This window comes from Falco naumanni, chromosome 8 (genome assembly GCF_017639655.2).
Source record: "Falco naumanni isolate bFalNau1 chromosome 8, bFalNau1.pat, whole genome shotgun sequence".
NCBI lineage: Eukaryota > Metazoa > Chordata > Aves > Falconiformes > Falconidae > Falco > Falco naumanni.
The window spans coordinates 50,584,491-50,604,459 of NC_054061.1; the positions used below are offsets into that span (position 1 = coordinate 50,584,491).

Below are 19,969 nucleotides of genomic sequence, written 5' to 3' on the forward strand. Positions count from 1 at the left end.
GGGGAAATGTACTGACCTCATTAGAGCTAGGATTTTCTTTGGAGGGCAGGATGCTGTGGAAGTTGGTAATCACTCCCTGTCACCTCTGAAATAAGTGGAAGAACATTAAGACCTCAATCTTGTCTATCCAAAGCTCACACTCTTCATGTCGTGGTATGAAAGGGCTATGTTTCATCTTCAGTTTGTCATAATCTTAAATTTTAAGGTCGGTGTAGCTCTTATCTCCTCCTCAGGTTTTTCTTTCTTCTGTTTCTTTACTTACAGCCCTCCAAAGGCAGCTTCTGTGGTCACTTCAGCATTGTACAGGTATGGGGCAGTTATCTAGAACAGGCATTATTTTCAGTTTAGCCCTGGTGGTTTTTATCAGTGGGCTAGTTAATGCTGTTGTAAGATTTGTTTTGTTTAGCTTGAGTTACAGTCTCTTACTCCCTTGAATTTTGTGGCTTGCCTTTTTTTATTTCCAAGACTGTTTCTGCTCTTGTTTACAATTACAGATACTAATTATGGGGGGGAAGATGTTCAGTCTAGCACAATAGAATGAGCTGGAATGAAGAAACACTTGCATAGCTTACGAAGAAGATGTTTTTGACAAATATGCCTCCAGTAGAATACCCTGAAAGATAATACTAAATTAGATATTGTTTGAGTCTTGATGAGTCCATATCAGATGTCCTCAATTTACTGGAAAGAGGTGGATTTTTATTTTATTTAACTATGAGACTTGCCTGCCTCTGGAGCTTTCCTAGATGATGGCTGAAAAATTACGAATTACTCTTTTCCTGATAAAAGATGCAGGTTTGAATAAGATTGTTAATGTCATTATAGACTGTGTCTGTCTGAAAAATGATTATGAAATAAAAAAAAATTAAAAGCACTGCACTGAAATTATCTCCTCAGATATTCAAGTGAAATATACCCATTCCCATCAGTGATTTTGACTTACGAATATCTGAAAGCAGGATGTATTCAGTCCACTAGTATGTAAATGAATGAAAATACAAGATTTTAGTTACCAAAATATATTTTGCTAGCAGCTAGAAAGGAATTAAAACATTAAACCCAATGGAAATCTAAGTGACCTCCTGCAGAAATAGGCTACTTTGCTCTAGACAACCCATTACTCAATATATGTATGAATTAGGTAAATGAGAGACAAAAGCAGAAATGTAATGTAAAATCACAGTTGAAGTATTAAGATATTAAATCAGATGTAAATTGAGTAATCATTGCGGTATGTAGATCTTGGGAAGAGTCACATGAGCAGGGGAAGAAAACAGTGCAGCAGGTTTTATTCTGCTGTTCTCAAGGAACAACCAAATGAGTGAAAGAGTGTTTAGCATCTCAGTGATCTCAAAAGACTTGAAGGATTGGGTCCTTTTTTGAGGTCTAGGTATACCTCAAACCGATCGTACACATGTTCGCTTACCTGCCCGCTCCTCTTACTGTGAACAGAATAGACATTATCCTAAAAGACCCATGGCCATGTTTCTGTAACACATTTTGTCTTTGCTTATTGTTTGTACTTCTTCCCTGAGAACATCTTTCATTGACTTAGCCAGCACCTTGCTCATTCATGTACCTGTTTGCACTTCCACAAAGTCCATTGCTTTTAATCCAGCGTACAAGAAATGTTGCTGTATTCATCTGATACAAACAAGATCCTGCTGTGAAATACGCTGTTTTGGTCAGCAACTGCATTTTCTGTCCTGTGTTTGACTACTTATATAAGCACCTTGGGGCTCAAACCATGTAATTCTTTGTGCTCTGCTCAGTACTAAGCACTCAGTCAGTGCATGGAAATAAAAAAATGTTGCATCACTTCTACACTTTTCTCTGGAAAGTCAGAAGAAACAGCATGACCCAGAACTCATGGGGCATGCGAGGGAGGAGGTGCTCACACACCTCGGGAAAGATTGTCCTTTTTTGTTGTGTGCCTGTTAGGGTCAGTTTTCCCCATTCAAAACTGCTCTGACGTGAAGTGCAGCCTTGCAGCTCTCCAAGTAAGAGAGCCCATGGTCTCTCCTCAGCTGAGCTTGCCACCTGCAGCTTTGTGCTGTGGCCAGATCTGCCAGCTGTTTGTGCCACTGAATTGCTTCTCATGTCTCATGTTGGGCAGCAGGTGCCTTGTCCCTCACTTGGGGGTGGCAGAGCCAGAAGGATGTGATGCATTGAGTTTTGTCCTGATCCAAGGTGACAGCTTGTTAGGCTGTGACTTAATGTGCAAAGCTCCTTTTGAGCTAGGGTTGCTGCTGGGCCTTCAGAACTGCAGGCTGGGCTGCATCCAGCATCTTGCTGTTTGTTCCCTGTTGAAGGCAGTCTTTGGGTTCCATGGCTTTTAATGACCCTGGCTGCCTTTGGGGGGCTGTGCTGGTAACATTAAGTCCTGTATTTTTATTTCCACAGAGGCTTAGAGTACTGCTTTTAGAAGCTTCAGCATCCATCCACCCAGCTTCTGTCTGGTGGGCCAAGAGATGAGTATCTCTTACAGCTTTTCCTAGCCTCTTCATTCCATTCCCAAAAGCATTTCTGGGTCTGCTCCAAAAGTCACTTCTGCTCAGCTCTTCTGGAGTTTTCTTGAGGTGGTCCTTATCCTTTCCTGCAGCTGCCTCACTGTGTGTATGCTGCAGTCTTTAATCCAGCTTTTGCCTGTCAGTATCTCTGTCACTGATGTCAGGCTAAAACGTTTTACATTGTGTTTGTCACAGGCGGCGAATACATATGTGGTCATTGACAGTAGCTCAGCAGAAACACAATAACTTGTTAAGCCACAGTAACTCAATCATGTGTCTGAGCTGCAGCTGGAAGGAACTGTTTGGGCTGTTTAACCCTTTACGGCTGCTGCACTCTAGGCTTATGCATCTTTTCATGTGTTAGTACATGAGAAATCACCATATATGATTTGTGTGGATGTCAGATAGGAAGATTGTTTGAAGGATAAATGAGAGTGTTTCCTTGATTTATAGCTCTGGGGTTATGCTACTGAAACAGCATGAGGTGTAGAAAGACATTTTCAAAATACCATGTCCCAATTCCACAAGTATATAGGACCTGTCTTCTTTGACTTCTACAAATAGGATACAATATGTTTTAGAAATGTTACCTATAATTCTATTGAGGTTATGTATTTTATCAAACTTTTTTTTCCCCTGAAAATATTTGTTGTAGAGAAAAGTTCTAGTGATAGCTAGTGGGTGTTCAAAGCAACAGAAAAGATTAGAATAGGATACATGTTTGAATGCTATTGAGGAAAAAGATGGGTCACAGGAAAAAAAAAAGGGCATTGCTTGATACAGCACTTCTGGCTGCTTGTGTGCAAAGGTTGTGTTTTTACAGAAACACAGCTAAGGGAAGTTCATGTAGTTGTCGTGTAGTGATTTAACTGAAGAGCATGATGTTCAGGTGGCGGAAGAGAGCAAGCAGAATTGATATGGGATACCCAAAAGGAAATACATCTCACTTCCCTTCATTCTGTGTGAGTTTTTCTTTTCCCTTTCCCTCATCAGGAAGTTTGTAGAAACTTTAGTGCTACACTAAATTGTTCACATGGTGACCTGTGCCTCTCCTCATATCTGATTTCACTGCCAGCATTGTGGTGCTGAGTGACATTTTATCTTTTTGTCACAAATTTGCACCAGTTGTTTAACCAGACCCATCCTGCACTGTGAGTTTGGGGCAATCTTGTAGTAATTGTTCAGTAAGCTGGTCGCTATGATAGTTGTGTTGATTTGGAAGTTGTGTTGGTTTTCTGTTTGGTGGGGTTTTTTGTGATGGGGAGTAGATACTGCTGTTTTAGATAGGGAGATATGCAGAGGGAGGTGCAGAAAGGGTAAACAGCGAGAGTGGGATATAGCAGAAGTAGCCTGCTTAGCATGGTCGGCAGAGCATTGTAGGAGTGATGGAAGGAACAGCACATTCATTTTTTTTTGTACCTCAGTGTAGAATTACTGGGCACCCACTGGGATATGCTATAGAAAAGCCAGCTTTAAAACTGGGTGAAAACATGATGCTGAAATACAGGAAGGTATTTAAAACTTTACAAAATTGTGTAGAAACTTCAGAGCTGGAAAACATAAGAGAAGGCATGAAAGGACAGGTAAATAGAAAGAAAAGGCACCTGTCTAATTGTTTCCCTATATTTGAACATTTGGATTGAAATGAAAAAGAGATCACTGAGCAAATTTCATAGATTTGTGCGGAAGAGTGAAAAGGAAACAAGAAATATTAATGCAATTATAATAGCTGTATTGAAAAGAGGAAACAGTGATTGTGAAGAATTTCACATAACCTCATATTGACTGGTCTGTATAATATAGAATGGAAATAATTGTTCTTGAGCAGGTTTGACTTATTATAGTGGCAGTGATTGAAGACTGCATTCTTAAGGAGAAGTTGAAGAAACTAGGCTTATTCACAGGAACAAAAGAAAATTATGGTGACCTAATTCCAGCTTTTGCTGTGCAGAATATACCAGTATTGATAGCAGGACAAATTACTCTCACTGTCAGACATGAAAGCAAGAGTCACGTGATACTGCTGTGCTGCACTACTCTTGCTTTCAAATAGGTCTTAAATACCTAGGGGACAGGTGATGTATTGGTCCAAGGAACATTATGGCTCATCATTTTCTGAGAAACTGCTGTGACCCTTCTTGGGACTGTGCGCTGTGCCTTGTGCACTGATATGTGATTCCTTGAAATGCAGTGTCCTCCCATTTTTCTGCCTGTATCGTCCCACGTGGAGCTGTGTCTGCTATGAAACTTGTACCTCATACGATATATTCCTGCACTGAAATCTGCGTTTAGGCTTTTTTGGTCACTAATTGAGGGAGAAGCCCTCCATATTCCCAGGTTTTTAAGAGTTAATCTGGAAGACAGCAACAATCTCAAAGTGCTTTATGCATTTTAGTAGAAGAGCAGGGTGATCAGAGGCAAGGACTACTGCCAGGCTGACAGTTATTGGGTGCAGGAGCTAACAGTTATTTGTGTGATTTATTTTTTAAAAAAAATAAATAAATAAATAAAATAGTGCCTTCATTTTTTACATTTCTGACATAATCCCATGTGGGACATGTAAAATATTAATCCTCCTGCAAGAGGGTTTCTCTTGAAGTGCCTGTATGTATAAAAGATGGAGAACAGCAGCGTAGACCTCCCTTCCTGCTTCATTGATGTCTGATGCCTTATTTGCAATGGAAATCCACCCCATGCTTGTAGTGATGAGTGCTCTCAGGTGATGAGCTACCTGAAAAGGCTGGGTTTTGTATGAATGGACCAAGACAGAACTTTACCTCAAATTCCTTTATGTGAATGATGAACATGGTGTTTCACTCAGGGACGTGGGCTCCCTCCACCACTCCTGGCTGCATAATCTGTCTTTTATCTTTATTCACAAACCCTTGGAATGGCTTTGCACACTTTCAGCTGCTCTCTTAATTAGTACTCATGTGCTAACAGTAGTTTGTGGTTTAGATAGAAATGCATGCTGACCACTGCTTTTAGTTTCTAATTTCATATACAGCTCCTCAATGTTGACTTTCTCCCCATGCCATTGTCCATTGCTTTATGAAGAAAAGCATGACCTTTACCAAGGACAGTACCAGTGTCACCGTTAGTTTTACAAAGAATAAAAGTTGTATGTCCTGTTGTTCTGCAAATGCCATTAAACTCTCGCTGTCCTGACAAGCCATCAGCCAGCTAAGCCAGGGCCATCAGCAGTAAAATGAGAGGGTATGTGCCTTACTAATTGAATTTACCATGTATTGACACGAGGCTATGCCCTCCATAACAGTCTCCAATAAAATCTCCCTTGTGGATAGAGTCAGAATTGTGCAGAATCAAACAGAATCAAAGGCTCATTTTGAAGTCTGCAACTTCTTCAAGACACTGCCTTACCCTGGGTGAGGTTGCACTTAAGGATAGCGCTCATCCTGACCCCAGGCAACCATTTCAATACAAATAGGGAGTGTGTGTGCATGAAAACCTGCAGCAAAAGAGAAGTGGAGTGAAGGTTATGGGAGGAAGACGTGATCGTACAGGAAAGAGAAGCTCTGAGAAGAAAAAAGGAGAAATTCTTAGGAATCGTTAGGAAGCCTCAGTGTAGAAACCTGAGAGGTGTTAAAGATGTCGACAGACCGTAGCTTATTTCTTACGATTCTTTCATCTCCAAGAACTACTGTAGTAAGGCTTTGTGAGTAGTTTTAATTATATCTTAAGAAAAATTAAAGAAGATTAGCGAAGGGGCTGGGATCAGAAACTTTAGGAAAAGTAGGAATGGTGTATTAGGAAGATACTGTTCTCTTACATGGTCTTTATAGTGAAATATTTCATGGAATATCTCAGGTTGGAAGGGACCCATAAGTATCATCAAGTCCAACTCCCTGTTCCTTTCAGGACTACCTAGACCTACACCATATGACTAAGAGTATCATGCAGTTGCTCCTTGATCCCTGACAGGCTTGATGTCATGACCACTTCCCTGGGGAGCCTGTTGAAGTGACCGACCACCCTTTCTGTGAAGAAGCTTTTGCTGATGTCCAGTCTGAACTTACCCAGATGCAGCTTCACTCCATTTGCTCATGTCCCATCACTGGTCACCAGAGAGAGGAGATCAGCACCTCACCCTCCATGGCCAACACCCAGACCCCTTGACTGCAATGAGGTCACCCCCCTGACCTTCTCCAAGCCGAACAAACCAGCTGCTCCTCCTTGCCTTCAAGGCCTTTCACCGTCGTGTCATCCTCCTCTGGACATGCTCTAATACTTTGATGTCCTCCTTATATTGAGGGACACAAAACTGCACACAGTACTTGTGGGGCACACAGTACTCAAATACTGGAGGAGAAAGGTCATCTGCTTCCCTGAGGGAAGGCAGAGTGGATAGTGATCACACACACACACACACACCAGCTGTCAAGGACTGTGACATACGCAGGCTCAGGCTCATCCCGTTGTAAAGTATGACTACATGTTCAGTGTTTAAAAACTAGCATCACCCCTAGATATGTCCTAGCATGGTTAATGGAGAGGTGTAACTGGAAAGCATGTGATACACATTGGGGTACTCCAGTATATGTGTAGAAAGGCATGTTGTTCTCATTAGACTTACTTGTGAACCTTTTTAACTGCAAATTATTTGAGAAGTATTAGCATTTATTTTGATGATACAATTCTAATGAAACAAAATAAATGGTATGAATCCCATTCTGCACTTAATAGCTCCTGTCTGTCAGACTGGAAGCTCCCAATGTGCTCATTTATTTCTCTAGGGAATAACTTTTTCCATGCCTTTTAGACTTTCTCCGGAACATCTTCATTTTTCACCGTGCAGGGTTCTGAGGCCATTATGTTTCATTGGGGTAACCAAGTCTGCTAGACCCTTTTTTACTTACTCTCCTATGGTACAAAATATACTGTCCTTTCTACGCTGCTGCTATGCTTCAGATACAGTCAACAGCAAATGTTGACGACTTCTGTCAGGCACTGCATCTCTGTATCTGTCTTCCGTTCTTTGTTTCTTCCTCCATGCTCCATTATTTTCTGTAAATGATATTTATTACATACTGTGGTCAGCATTCTGCCAGATCCATCTCACTGCATTTAATTATACTGTGTTGAAGGATAGCTGAGCACTTAACAGAAGTTGCATGCTCACAGAGCCTTGCTATAGGGTTGGGTTTTTTTCTCCAGCATGGATGTTGAATCATTGAATATCAGCTGAGGTTGAAATTTACCTGAATATGTTTTACTGTTCCAAAGAGATTACACAATGGCCCTGATTAGCAGCAGCATTTTGTAATACCACTTAAGGCTTTATCACAGTGGAGTACTGCCAGTAATTGTCTTTAATTCACTTATATGTACCGATTCATCTCTGTCAGGTTTCTATTAATTTCTTTGCTGTTTTACTTTGTCCCTATCCCCTATATAATAAGGTGCGATTTCCACATTTACGTAGCCAAAATAAATAAAAATAAATTAAATCTTCAGCAAATTGATTGTGGACCTTTGATTTGAGACAACTGTGCCATCTCTCCATTTACGTTCACATTTAATCCACTTTTCACAAGTTAATGTATTTAGGAGAATCTAGGTGGGTCAAGTGACCAAGGGACAGTACCAATTTTACTGGCTAATTTAGATAAAAAGTTTCGGATTGAGTTAGGTATATTAACTGCAAAGTGGAGGGTAGGTGTAGAATTAAAACTGTATGTGTTCACGCATACACACATGCACATGCATACTTGTGAAAAGCCACACTATATTCAGCATTAATTTTTTTTCATCAGAATGATGACCATCCTTGGTTATAAAGGTGATTGCCAGAGATGAAGAACAAACTCGCTGCATGCACAATTTTGTTTTATCTGGCATCGGTTTCACAGTGTACTGGAAGATCTGTCTGAACAGTTGGGTTTCGGGGTTGGTGCTCCAAATTTGTGTGATGAATCAGTGTCTGTGGTTGCTGTTGAAGCATATCCAACTGTATATTTCTTTTTCTTTTTCATTGTTAGGATTGGTGCAAAGCATCAAGAGTTACGGCAAAAGCAGCTGAGAGGCCTGAGTGATTATTCTACTGGTCCTGGAGGACCTGACATTGATGATGATGAGGTGGATCCAAATTACGCCAGAGTAAACCACTTCCGAGAGATTTATCCTGCAGCAAGCATCTACAGGCCATCGTCACCAGCAGTAGCAGAAACCTTTGTATATCCACATGATTCTTCTTCCGCACCAATGGAGAGGGAGCACTTGGAAGGACTGTATGCAAAAATAAACAAGCAGCACTACCCACAGACCCCAGGTGACAGGTAACGTTGCCACTTGGCATTACAAACAGTGATAGCTTGGTGGGGTGGGGAGGGAGCCTGGGGCTGGAGGAGGAGGGGGTGGCTGATCAGATACTCCAAACCCCTGTCTTTACTGACTACAAAGCCATGGATTTCCTCTTAACCAAAAACATGATTTGCTGCAGCAGTACCCCCAAAGCATTTGAGCAAGGCAGCAGTCAAACAGAAATCATTAAAAGGAAAGTCCATATTTCACAAACAGAATGAATGAACTGACTCGAGTCCAATTCCTGCACTGCTGAGAAAGTGCTTTTTCTTTTTTCAGTCGGGAAAAGTTCTTACCCTGCAGCAAAAATAATCTCAGTTTTCAGATCTCTTTCGATCCTGCTGATCATCAAGTGCCTATTAGTAACAGGTTTTGTATGATAGCATGATATATTGCATATATTTATGGTTCCGTTTTCCCCAGCTGTGTGATATTACACACTTTCAATTAGGTTGGGGAGAGGACTGGGAATCATGGTATTTTTATGCAGACTGTGAAGTGTGGCTTCACAAGACTGATTGCCTTTCTCAGCCTTTCCAATAACCAAGTGGGAAGGAAAGAGCAATTTTTAACCCTTACTGTCAAGCTTCCAGGTTGATAACATTGAAGAAAAATGGTCACGTTTTTCCCCGGGTTAGAAAGAAAACAGAAATTCTTTTGAGTTGATGATGTACCCGCCATTATGATGATTTTAAAACTGGTTGCTTCTGGAATTTGGGGCTAAAAGAATGTAAGACTTCATTATTATCATGGCGTTAATATATTGATGTTGTGTTTTTTCAAACCAATGTGTGAATGGGTCAGCAAGATACACAAGTCTACATGAAAAGAAAAGCTGACAAAGTAAGACATGGACTTGAGGAACTGTTCACGCTTGAGTTTGTATTACAACCTGTAGTGTCTCCCCATAGCCTCAAACTGTGCTATGTGATAACACACTTGTTAATTTTGGAGAAATATCTGAACACCGATATGGGAGTGTTTTCAGTTTGTGGCATCATAGTACTTTAAAAGCATCTACAGAGTCATTGATATAAATAGTAATAAAACACTTCTGACATAAATCTGAGTTTGTAGCAGGGAATGGGCTAAGTATCTCTCAGTTTCATCTAAATACAGTGTGGTAGAGATCTTTCCAAACATAATGACATGGCTAATTTTTTTCTTCATATTATTAACTCTTCTCCTACTTCGTAAAGGTGAAAAGGGTGAAATAAGAGGTAGTGACTGCAGCTTTTCACCATCTAACAGGTTTTGCTTTACTATAAAAGTCTTGAGGGAATTGTCACCGAAGTTGTATGATCATTTGTATAGCAAAGGGATCAGAAGTTGAGTTCACTCAATAGAGCAAGATCTGAGAATTCCTAGTGGGAGGGAGTCTAAATCCAGGTTCATGTATTTTTTCAAATATAAATATATACAGGTGTAACTCAATTGGAGTGAGACGTTGTCATAAAGGTTGCTTGAGAATTTAACAGGACTTTATAGCTTTACATTTTGAAAATGTCATCATTGTTGAAGTGTGGTCTATACATTGTTTTTCCATGCAGCAAAAAGAAATGCTCGTCTTTCCCTCTGGCCTCTTTTATTCGATTACTGGTATTGTGGTTATAACTACACTGAATGAACTCTTGACTTGCTATGTGGACAAGATTCAAGTCCCAACCAGGTTTGGATTTGGTGTTGGGATCCTAGATTTTAGTGTGGATTTAGCTGTAATTGCATGATAGCATGATAACCCGGTGAAAAACTAAAGCCAGAATATCTAACACTGGAGAAAAGTTACCTCATATCTGAGGCCCTGATCAGAAGTCACGCTGAGAGGCTGTTCCATCTGTGTTGATTCTGTACTGAAAGACAAACAGTCCACAACAACTTTGCTTTGTTGAATTTCTCAGGCTTGTAGAGGCTTTTTAACCAGATTAGGAAAAAATAGGAAACGTGGGATCCTTATTAGGCTGCCTTTGTTCTTTTTTAAAATCTTTCTTGCCTTTGTCTCAGAGACAAGAAGGTTGTTGTTATTTGCTAGCAGAAATGTGCCAAATGTGAATAATTTTATGTGAACTTACACAGTGGGTCATGAGGTCTCAGCCGGCAGTTGCTGAATATAGTGGCAACTTCAGGCAAGGAAATCTTTCTGTGCTAAAGGGAGACTATTGAAAGGAGAAAGAGATGTGGAAAGAAAAATCCCTGGATAACATGTTAATTACAAAAACAAATCTGCTTTCAAGGGTCAAGTATGAAAACTACCTTGTCTGCCTCAAAATGATGGGAAAGGGCTATAATGGATGCTTATTAGCTGAACCGAAATTATTTTGTGTTTGCAGGGCTGAACATTTATCAACACATTTGTCATGTAATAGCTCATGCCTCTGTCTTGCTAACGCATGCATGCTCTCTCTCAAAAGTTTTGCTATTAATTTTACTTTAGATGGATGGCTTTTTCTCCCACCTCTGACTCTCAACTTGTAATATAGTGTGTGGAGACTTGATCAGCAACTAGAGTAAATTGGGTTTGGGGTGGGAGGGGGATTTGAACACAGAGAGAACAGATGATTTCGTTTCTGTCTGGAATTCCAGTTATGTGTCATTACGGTAGAAAATTTAAACTTATCATTTGAAACAAGAAGTTTATTTTTATTTTTATTTTATTTTTGGAGAAGAATGTATTAACAATTATTAATGCCTTCTAAAATTTGGAGGCCACTTGTAAAGTAAGAAGGTTAGTGCTGTTCACAATTTGTGCATACGTACCTTCCCTTTTCTGATCACCAGAATCCACGGAGTGTTCCTTGTTCATTCTTCTCGGTAGATTTGCAGTTTAAACTGAGATCTCCCTCAGTATGCCGAAAGGCCATAGGCTGCACATGTATGAGGTCTGTTGCTTTAATCATTATGAAGTATGTTTGCTGCCTCCAAGCACTGCTCCTCAGGGCTCACACAGACCTGCTTCACATTGCTCTTTGCATACTAACGTCTCCTTTACCTACATGCTTGCATCTGGCATCTCAGGGGTTTTCTGATTTGGATTTTGGCGGGGGGGTGGGGGGGGCGGGCATGCTTTGTGTTTTATTTGTAACCGTTCTGTAACGTTCTTCTGCACTGCTTCACAATTGTTGATTTTCATTCTGAATATGACTATATTCAGTGAAATAGATGTAATTTTTTGTGTATATTTTGCTGAAAGCTTTGGAATTCTTAACTAAGAGAGGTGCTATATAAATGTAAATTGTCCTTATTAATGAATATAGCAAAAGCATTAGCATGATCAGTGTATTCTGTGAATGTTAAAGAGAGTGAAAAAAAATTAGCTGGCAAAATCACACTTTTCTTTGTAAATCAAGCATTTTTCTGTTTATTTCTAATTAGCCACAATTTTTCTGTAATGCAAATGGCATCCCAAAGGATGGTGCAGCCTGCACAGCTACCTTGTGCAGCTGGGGAACTTGCAGTCAGGGTCTTTGCCTGAGACACTTACGTTTCCCCTGCCTGTGGCAGAGACTGGGTGATCTGTGGCCCATATGTTCCTGAAACAAGTGGTAAGTCACATCTCTCTGAGTTTAGTCATCAAGGTTGTGCCATGACAGTGCGAAGTTGCACCATGGCAGAGTCTAGGTGTCAGACCAAAGCCAAAAGAGCATATGCACAACACTATTATCACTCTAAATGTCAGGCATGTCACATGGTGCAACCCTTTCTCACGTTTCAAATAAGCAATTTCCTCTTTTTTTCCTCCTTTGAACATGGTGCTGTCAAGAATATCCAAACACTCAGAGTACATCTCCGGAAACATTCTAGAGACTTTGCTCAACTTGTTTCCTCAGCCCAGAACTATGAAGCATTTGAAGTCTGATGCCAAACTCATTGCCAAATATAATTCTTCATTTATTTATGTGTCTTATCTTGGGGAATTTCAAAGTGCTGGTCTGACAAAAATGAATACAGTTTTCCTTTGTTTAGTGAGAATAGATACAGAGCTGTATCGCATTGCAGATTTTAAAAAATACTAATAAAAATTCCAACACTTTTATTACATAGGAGTAGAGTCTAAAGCCACAGTCCAATCCAGCTTTCCATTTTTTGGAGATGCTGTGTTGGGTCCCACTGTGCAAAACCTTATCCTTAATTAATTAATTGAAAAATGGATTTTCCTTATTTCAGGGCGAAAGTTTCCTTATGGAAGTCTTTCAGAATGTTCAGTCTAGCAGCATACAAAGTTGAAAATGGGGAAATGAAACCCATACCTCTTTGCAACCCTAACTGTACCACTCACATCCCACTTTGAGAGCTGGCCAGAGTCATGAGGAAGAGGAGCATACATTGAGCAGTCTGCTTCTCCCTGGAAAGGATCAAAGGAAAAAATTCCTCTGTGTCCTGAGAAACTGAATGGCAAGTTTAAGCTATGTGTAAGCCTGAGAGAAGAGCAAAAAAAAGGGTCTGGAGTTTTGCTAAATTTAGCAAAGGGAGCATTTTTTACTAAAAAATGGGCATAAATGCTTGACTTTTGGGCAGGTGTAGGTCACTCCCATCCTGCTCAATCCAAGGCCATAGGAATCCAGAGCTGCAGAGAAAAGGCTTTGTTCGAGAAGGGCAAGTTAGGGTTGCCCAGGTATGTGTCATAAGCTAGAAACTGAAGTGTTCTTGTTCTCAATTCGGAGTACTGTGGGCATTGCTCATGGTATGTCCGTTTACAGCACCTTTTATTACTGACTAGTAAAAAAGCAGTCCACTGCTGTAAAGCAGATGATCCTTTTCTCAAGGATGATTATTCTTTAAGATGGATGTCATGGAGGCAAGGTAGAAATTGAATGAGGCTGTGTAATATTTATGTACCCTTTGCCACTGTACCTTGTGTTAGAGTAGAAAAAGAATTATAGTTATGCATTGGCATATTTTGATTTACAAAATGTGACAAGTCATGAGCAAAGCATGTACTGTCTCTTACCATATAGCCCCTTCTGCTTGGTGTCCCAGAATCATCTACAGTTTCCCTGTCGCATACTACCTGACACCCCCTAAGACTTTCCTCCGATTCCTCTGGAATTTACTCTTTCTGAAACGCCACAGGGCCTTCTGAACGATTGGCTGCAATCTGTCACTATTCACCATAATGTTAAAACCAGAAACTTCATGTTTCTCAGCTTACTGTCCTTCCTGGCTGACAAATTTCTGACAACAGTTAAATTCAGACTGGCATTGGTGAGTACAACAGAGGCTTGGTGGTTGCTGGGGGCTCTTAAGTAGAGGTGTCCTGCTCATGGAAGCAGAGCAGTCCAGAAACCCCTTTTGCCACCAGTTCGACAGGAGTGTAGGCTGTGTCACTGGAGTTACCCTTGTATTGTGTTTTTTTTGCTCCTGATACTATTTGCAATTTTCTTGCTCAGAAAGGACTAATGTGTGCTGCGTACTCACTGTGCTAACTAGGGAAAATACTGAGTAACTGGACTTCCTGGGACATGTTTAAATGAGCCCTTGCTGTATTTCCCACCTATGTGGGGGAAAAAAAAAAGTAATCTACTGGTAGTATTCAAGAAAAACTACAGAGAGAGTTCAGTGTGCTGTTTTGCAGGTACCCCTCATCCAGATCTTACAACTTTGGGATACTAGCCATATCATTCAGTTCTCATGGAAACCCCACATTTCATGGAACTCAGGTGACCCTGAGCATTTTAGAGTGTGTCTAAACAGAGGGAAGTTGTCAGACTTTAACCAGAGCAGAGCTGCTGCTGCCATGTAGTGTGTGCATGCTTCTTCAAGGCTGTGCATTCTTCAGCAGAAATAAAATCTGTCAGGAACAGTCACAAATCTGCCTGCGTCCATCCTGCCTGCTAGGGTTTGCATTTGGATCACCTCACTTATTGACAGATGTGTAAAATTTTATATACTGCACTCCCACAAGTCCCTTGTGACTGTCCTGCTGCAGATGCTGGTGAGCCTGAGTTTTGGCAGCTGTGTTAGGCATTCAGGTTTGCAGTGGTGTTTTGTTTTTTTTCCCTCCAGCCCTGTCTCTTCTTATGTGATATATTATTGCATGGAATTATTTTACGTTAATTCTGCCTATTTATTGGTAAAGTCTCATTCTTTCAGTCGTTTGGATGCAAATGCAAAAGATAGGTCCCTGGAGAAAAAGCAGGTCTGTTACTGGAAGATGAGACCATACCAGAGGATACAGAGTGAAATGCAGATGGTGTTGTCAGCCTCTTAAATGTACAAATAAAGACAAAATGAGATCGTCCATGCAGCTGGAATGAAATCATATGGCCTTGCGTGTGTTTCTGCCATAGCCTATTTCCTAGTGTGAGCAAGAGATGCTGAATTTTGTCTTACGCAGGATGTTGTTTGACCAAAAGCTCATGCTTGCTCCTTTAATCAGCAGCAGAATATTGTGTATATGTATTAACTTTTCACTGCACAATATTTTTTTTGACAAAACACCATTTAATTTTACATGCCAATATGCATGTATGGTTAATTAAGAAGCCAGAATTGACTATAGGGCTGGTAAGCTCCAGGAGAGAGAGAGAGGAAGATCATTACACTTCTGCTTATACATAGCTGTTTGTGAACCAGCTGATAATGTGCAAAATTAAGATTTCGTAAGTGGCATTTTAAATGAATGGTTAATGGCTGAAGATTAATTAAACAGTCAGAATTGTTCAAAAGAGAAGCTGTTAAAATCTTGGTTATAAGGCCAGTCACTTCCATACTTAAAAGCGCAAACCCTATTATCATGTGAAATTTCCATTTAGCAGGCAAGCAATGTAACTAGGATATTTTCCTTGAACAAGGAAGTCTACCTTGCTGTGGATATGCAGGATGAATGCAGCATTGTGTGCTGTATTTTCTTCTTCCTAATTCATAGTTGTCTGGTAGTAGTGCAGACAGAGAAATGCATTTCCTCTGAAGATTTGGTAATCTTAAATAAAACTGCTAAATCTTATTTTAATTAAAGTGTAAGGGACATGGTTAAATCTGATGTGGTTCTATTTTCCCACTACTCTCCAGTAGTCTGTTATACTTCATACACTTTAGGGTTTTCAAAGTGCCCAGCCTTCCATTGCTCCAGGTTGTCTTCTGTCAGGATGAGGCTCTTTGGCCGCATCATTAGCCTTGCAGAGTTGCTCTAGCTAAGCGGGGGTGGGACGAAGGTATTTTTCAATTGGGTTTATTCTGTGCTGCAGTTCTGGTTAAATGATGAATGTTAACCTTGTCCCATTTCCCTGACTGAAGAGAAACAAGCAGAAGGTCGTTAATGCTGCTCACAGTTGAGAGGCTTGGCCTTCCAGCAAGTCCTTTGCCAAGAAACTGTTTGGTTTTCTTTTGTTTTCCTTTTCAGCCCAGTTCCCAATCTTTTAGTTAACTATCTGCTGGTTTTGCCCCAGCTTCTTACCATCTCCTAGCTTCTGGATATGCAGGTAGTTCCAGAGAAGGCCCTGATGACTTGGTCTTGTGCGAGCTTTGCTCTGTAGCCAAGTGTAAGATGAATCTACATTGCTGATCTCGGGGAGCTCGTGCCCTACCCAAAGCCACGACTACCTGCTACTAGTCAAATGGAAGAAAGGGATTCTTTCCGTCACTGTAGAGATAATCTTGGTTTAGTAAAACTGACCGGTAGATGAGGGTGTGGGATTTTGTTGTTGTGGGATTTTTAAAAAATAGTCAAAGTTTAGTGGGAGACAAAGAATAGTTTCCCAGAAATCTTAAAGCAATGAACAAAAGGTTAAGTTTGGAGAAGCGGGGGAAAGGGCTATCCCTGGACTGCTTCAAAATGCTGAGTAGCTCCAGTTAAGAGAGCGGTGCTATCTGTCTAGTAAGGATGGAGAAGTAATGCTTAAATGTGACAGGGAAAATGGACACAGACTGACTGGAGCCATGAAAAATGTTTTCAGTGTCTTTTCTTATGTTTGAGGCTATCCAAGGTCAGTGGGACCTGTGCTAACAGGTTCCTCTGAGCTATAGGTAAAGCAAATGCCCAGCCTTTCTCCTCATTAAGCAGTGAGGAGCATACCTGAGTCCTGAGAGTCTTTAAGCAGCATCCTGCAATATCTCATACATTCTTAAAATAAACACTCTGTTGGTTTTCTCAGTTCGCCAGGAAAAGCTCCTACACCAGCTGAGATGACTGCAGCATAGAACCATGGGGCACACCTCAGACCTGCCAGCACTGTCAGGTTCTCACCTGGCTGCCACCAGGAACGATACAGTAACTCTGGTGGGGTTTTCCAGCCTGACTGCTCATGTCCAGCCAAAGTCCTTAGATCCCTATGGTACTCATACAGTTTAACTGTGAGTGGAAACTGTTGTCTCCACGCATCCAGGGAATTCTTGCCATACACAGATTTTTCTGCAGTCCCAGTTTATGTGGGGTTCACGCTGGCAGATCTTTTAAGATTTTTCTGCTAATCTTAATTCTGCTGTTCCACAAAGTGACTTAACTCTCAATGTATTAAGACATAAAAGATCTAACGGGGCCACAGATCTGACTTCAGAATGAGTCGATGGGAACCATCTCGTGGAGGGTTCAAGCATCTAGTAGCAGAGTAAAATGACTGCTCCTAAAAAGAGTCCAGGACATTGCTCCCTGCTTATGTCAAGATGCCAGTGGTGAAAGGTTACCCAAGCACTTAGTAAGCAGCATTGCTGACAGCAAGTATAGGGAGAAGCATGAACCAGGTCTTTCAGTTAGCAGAAAACTGTAAAAATTGATGTTGTTTGAAAAGCTGAAAATCATTCAGTATTGCACTAGCAAAAATATTGGGAGGACTGACAAGATGTGATGGAAATGGCTTAATAGGCAACAGGATGCTGAATAAAAGAGAATAATTGTGATTATTGTCTGACAGCTGTGCAGAGCATACGGTCGATGACAAACTCTAAAACGTGCTATTTTTCAATCCATGATCACAAGTCCACTAGCACAGACAGTAATCCAAGGGGTCATAGTAAGCCGAGAAATAGTTTATTGTTTCATCAGCTCAGGTCGTTTGATGTAGTTAAGTTGGTATATGCTCTGAACCTCTGTGGCAGTCCTTAACGTTCCCTCCTGCAAGGAGACCTGGCACCGTAGGGAGTCCCACGTGTACTGTGGAGCAGTTTCTCTGGCAGGCCACGCAGCAGCAGAGCATTTGTCGACACTGATCAAGGTATCAGTATTGATCTTGGGATGTCTAAGAGAGAATTGTGACTATTTTGTGGAGAGTGATGTTAGCATGTCATGGAAAATGAAGTAAATAACTTGTCTTAAACTACATTGTGGCCTACATCTGAGAGAAGGCGAGGTCTTTCATTAGGACAGAGGGATGTGAGAAAATGATGCTGCTTCAGATAACCATGCTGGTTATCTTTTTTTATCAAAAACTTGTCTTTGACATCTGGAGGCCATTTTTGGCAAGCAGTGGAGAGTGATTGCATGAAAGGGTTTTTATACTCTTCAGTTGCCTTCAAAATAGGTAGCTGCCCTCATTTTTTCATTCCACCAAGGTGAAGTGGAGAAAACCAAAAAACAGCTCATGATAAAAAAGATGCAAAAGGAGTGAGTGTGAGGTAGCTCTAGAAAGTATCGAAATTGAAATAAATATAACATACTTGTAGAGCAATTGAATGTCCTCTTAATTGGATATTTTTCCTCCCTTCTTGTTTCTCTCCAGTTTCCTCCTTGTGTATCAGGAGGTCAGTGTGACAGTTTTGCAGTGTCATGGTCCTGTGTTGAATCTGCACTCCGGGAGGTTGTTAGCCCCTTCTCTGTAGGGACTTGGAAGCAGTAAAGAGAAATGAGAAGGAACCAATTAATGCTTTAAAATTTCAAACAACATCTTATCGTTCAGTCTTTGACCCATATTTATGGTTTAATTTCTTCATTCGCTTAATTTTAATCATAAATAAAATTTTTCAGCGTAATAGTATCTTAGGGGCATTTCTTCTCAAACCAGTATTAGCTAGAACATGTCCTTCAGCTGTGGAGTTTATCTGTTACAAACACGTCTGCCCTTAGGCTTTGATGCCTACTTAGTCCTGGATATGGTTATTACCTTGTAAATGGGAATCAACCGCAAATCATCATTATGGTATTTACATAAAATGCATGGAAAACAATTATTTTGAGACCAGCCTGTAAGTTTAAGCATAGAACACATTTCTAATGCAAGTATTGTATATGGCCTGGCAATTGAAAAGTAAGCTACAGCATGTCTTCAGAGGAACGAAAACACGTTCAAAACGTGGTCTGTCTTGTGGCGAGGTGGAGAGAGGGCAGCTATTTTCTATGCCTGAGTCACCATAGCGCTCAGTAGGTGTCTGAAAGGGCTGCTTTAATTGAGCGCTTGTATGCTGTAAGTGTGCTGCTAACCAGGGGACCTGGATTGCTTCTGCTCTGCTCTCAGGTAATGAAGGAGGAGGCCTTCTGCGGCTGGAGTGCCCGGGTTAGGTATCAGCGGATACTTCAGTAACATGACAAAGGGGTGTGAGGTTGTGGAGGAGGGTTGGAGAGCAGCATCAGAGCAATAAACCAGTTCCTAATTGTTACTGATTGTTAGTACACAAATTACAAGCAGTTTGCAGTCCTTCACCTGAATAAGGTGGTGTTTTCTTCCTTTAACATCTCCTGCTGTCTCTGTCTCCGATTTGGAAAAAAAAAAAAAAACACAAAAGAAGGCAAAAAACCAAAAACAAACAAAAAAAAACCACAGGAGGCAATTATTTTGTGCCTCTGTATACAATGGCAATGTTTAAGCTGCAGCTGCTTCAGAGAGGGGGAGTAAAGGGGACTGGGGGGAAGGGATTGATCTTTTCCTCCTTTTCTCTGTAAATACCACTGTCTGCAGCAGTGGTGGTGCTTTGACCTCTTTGCTACAGAGCTTGAAAAGTCTCTTGCACTTAGTGACATGTTCTGTCTTCCAAAACTGAATAGGCAGAAGTCTAATTCTCTTTCTTTAAGCACTACTGCAAATAGATTATCAATCTAAATATGATAAATGCTTGAGAATTCCTCCCAAAATGTAGATTTATTAGTCTGAGCACTGGTATTTTTGTGCATGTCTGTGTGACTTCTGAAATCATTAACAGTATTCTTTCGTACCTTTTCACCTTTAATCAGCACTCTGCCCGCTATCTCATTACTATGAGCTATGGCAAATAGACCA

General features: G+C 40.8%; 1 protein-coding gene across 1 annotated transcript in view; it reads left to right on the forward strand.

Annotated features, from left to right (window-relative positions):
* The window catches only part of PARD3B (par-3 family cell polarity regulator beta), a 412,598-nt gene that overhangs the window by 321,873 nt on the left and 70,756 nt on the right, over window positions 1-19,969 (forward strand). Inside the window, exon 20 of the mRNA XM_040604211.1 lies at window positions 8,510-8,806. Coding sequence (XP_040460145.1) covers window positions 8,510-8,806 — 297 coding nt within the window. The remainder of the gene's footprint in view (window positions 1-8,509; window positions 8,807-19,969) is intronic.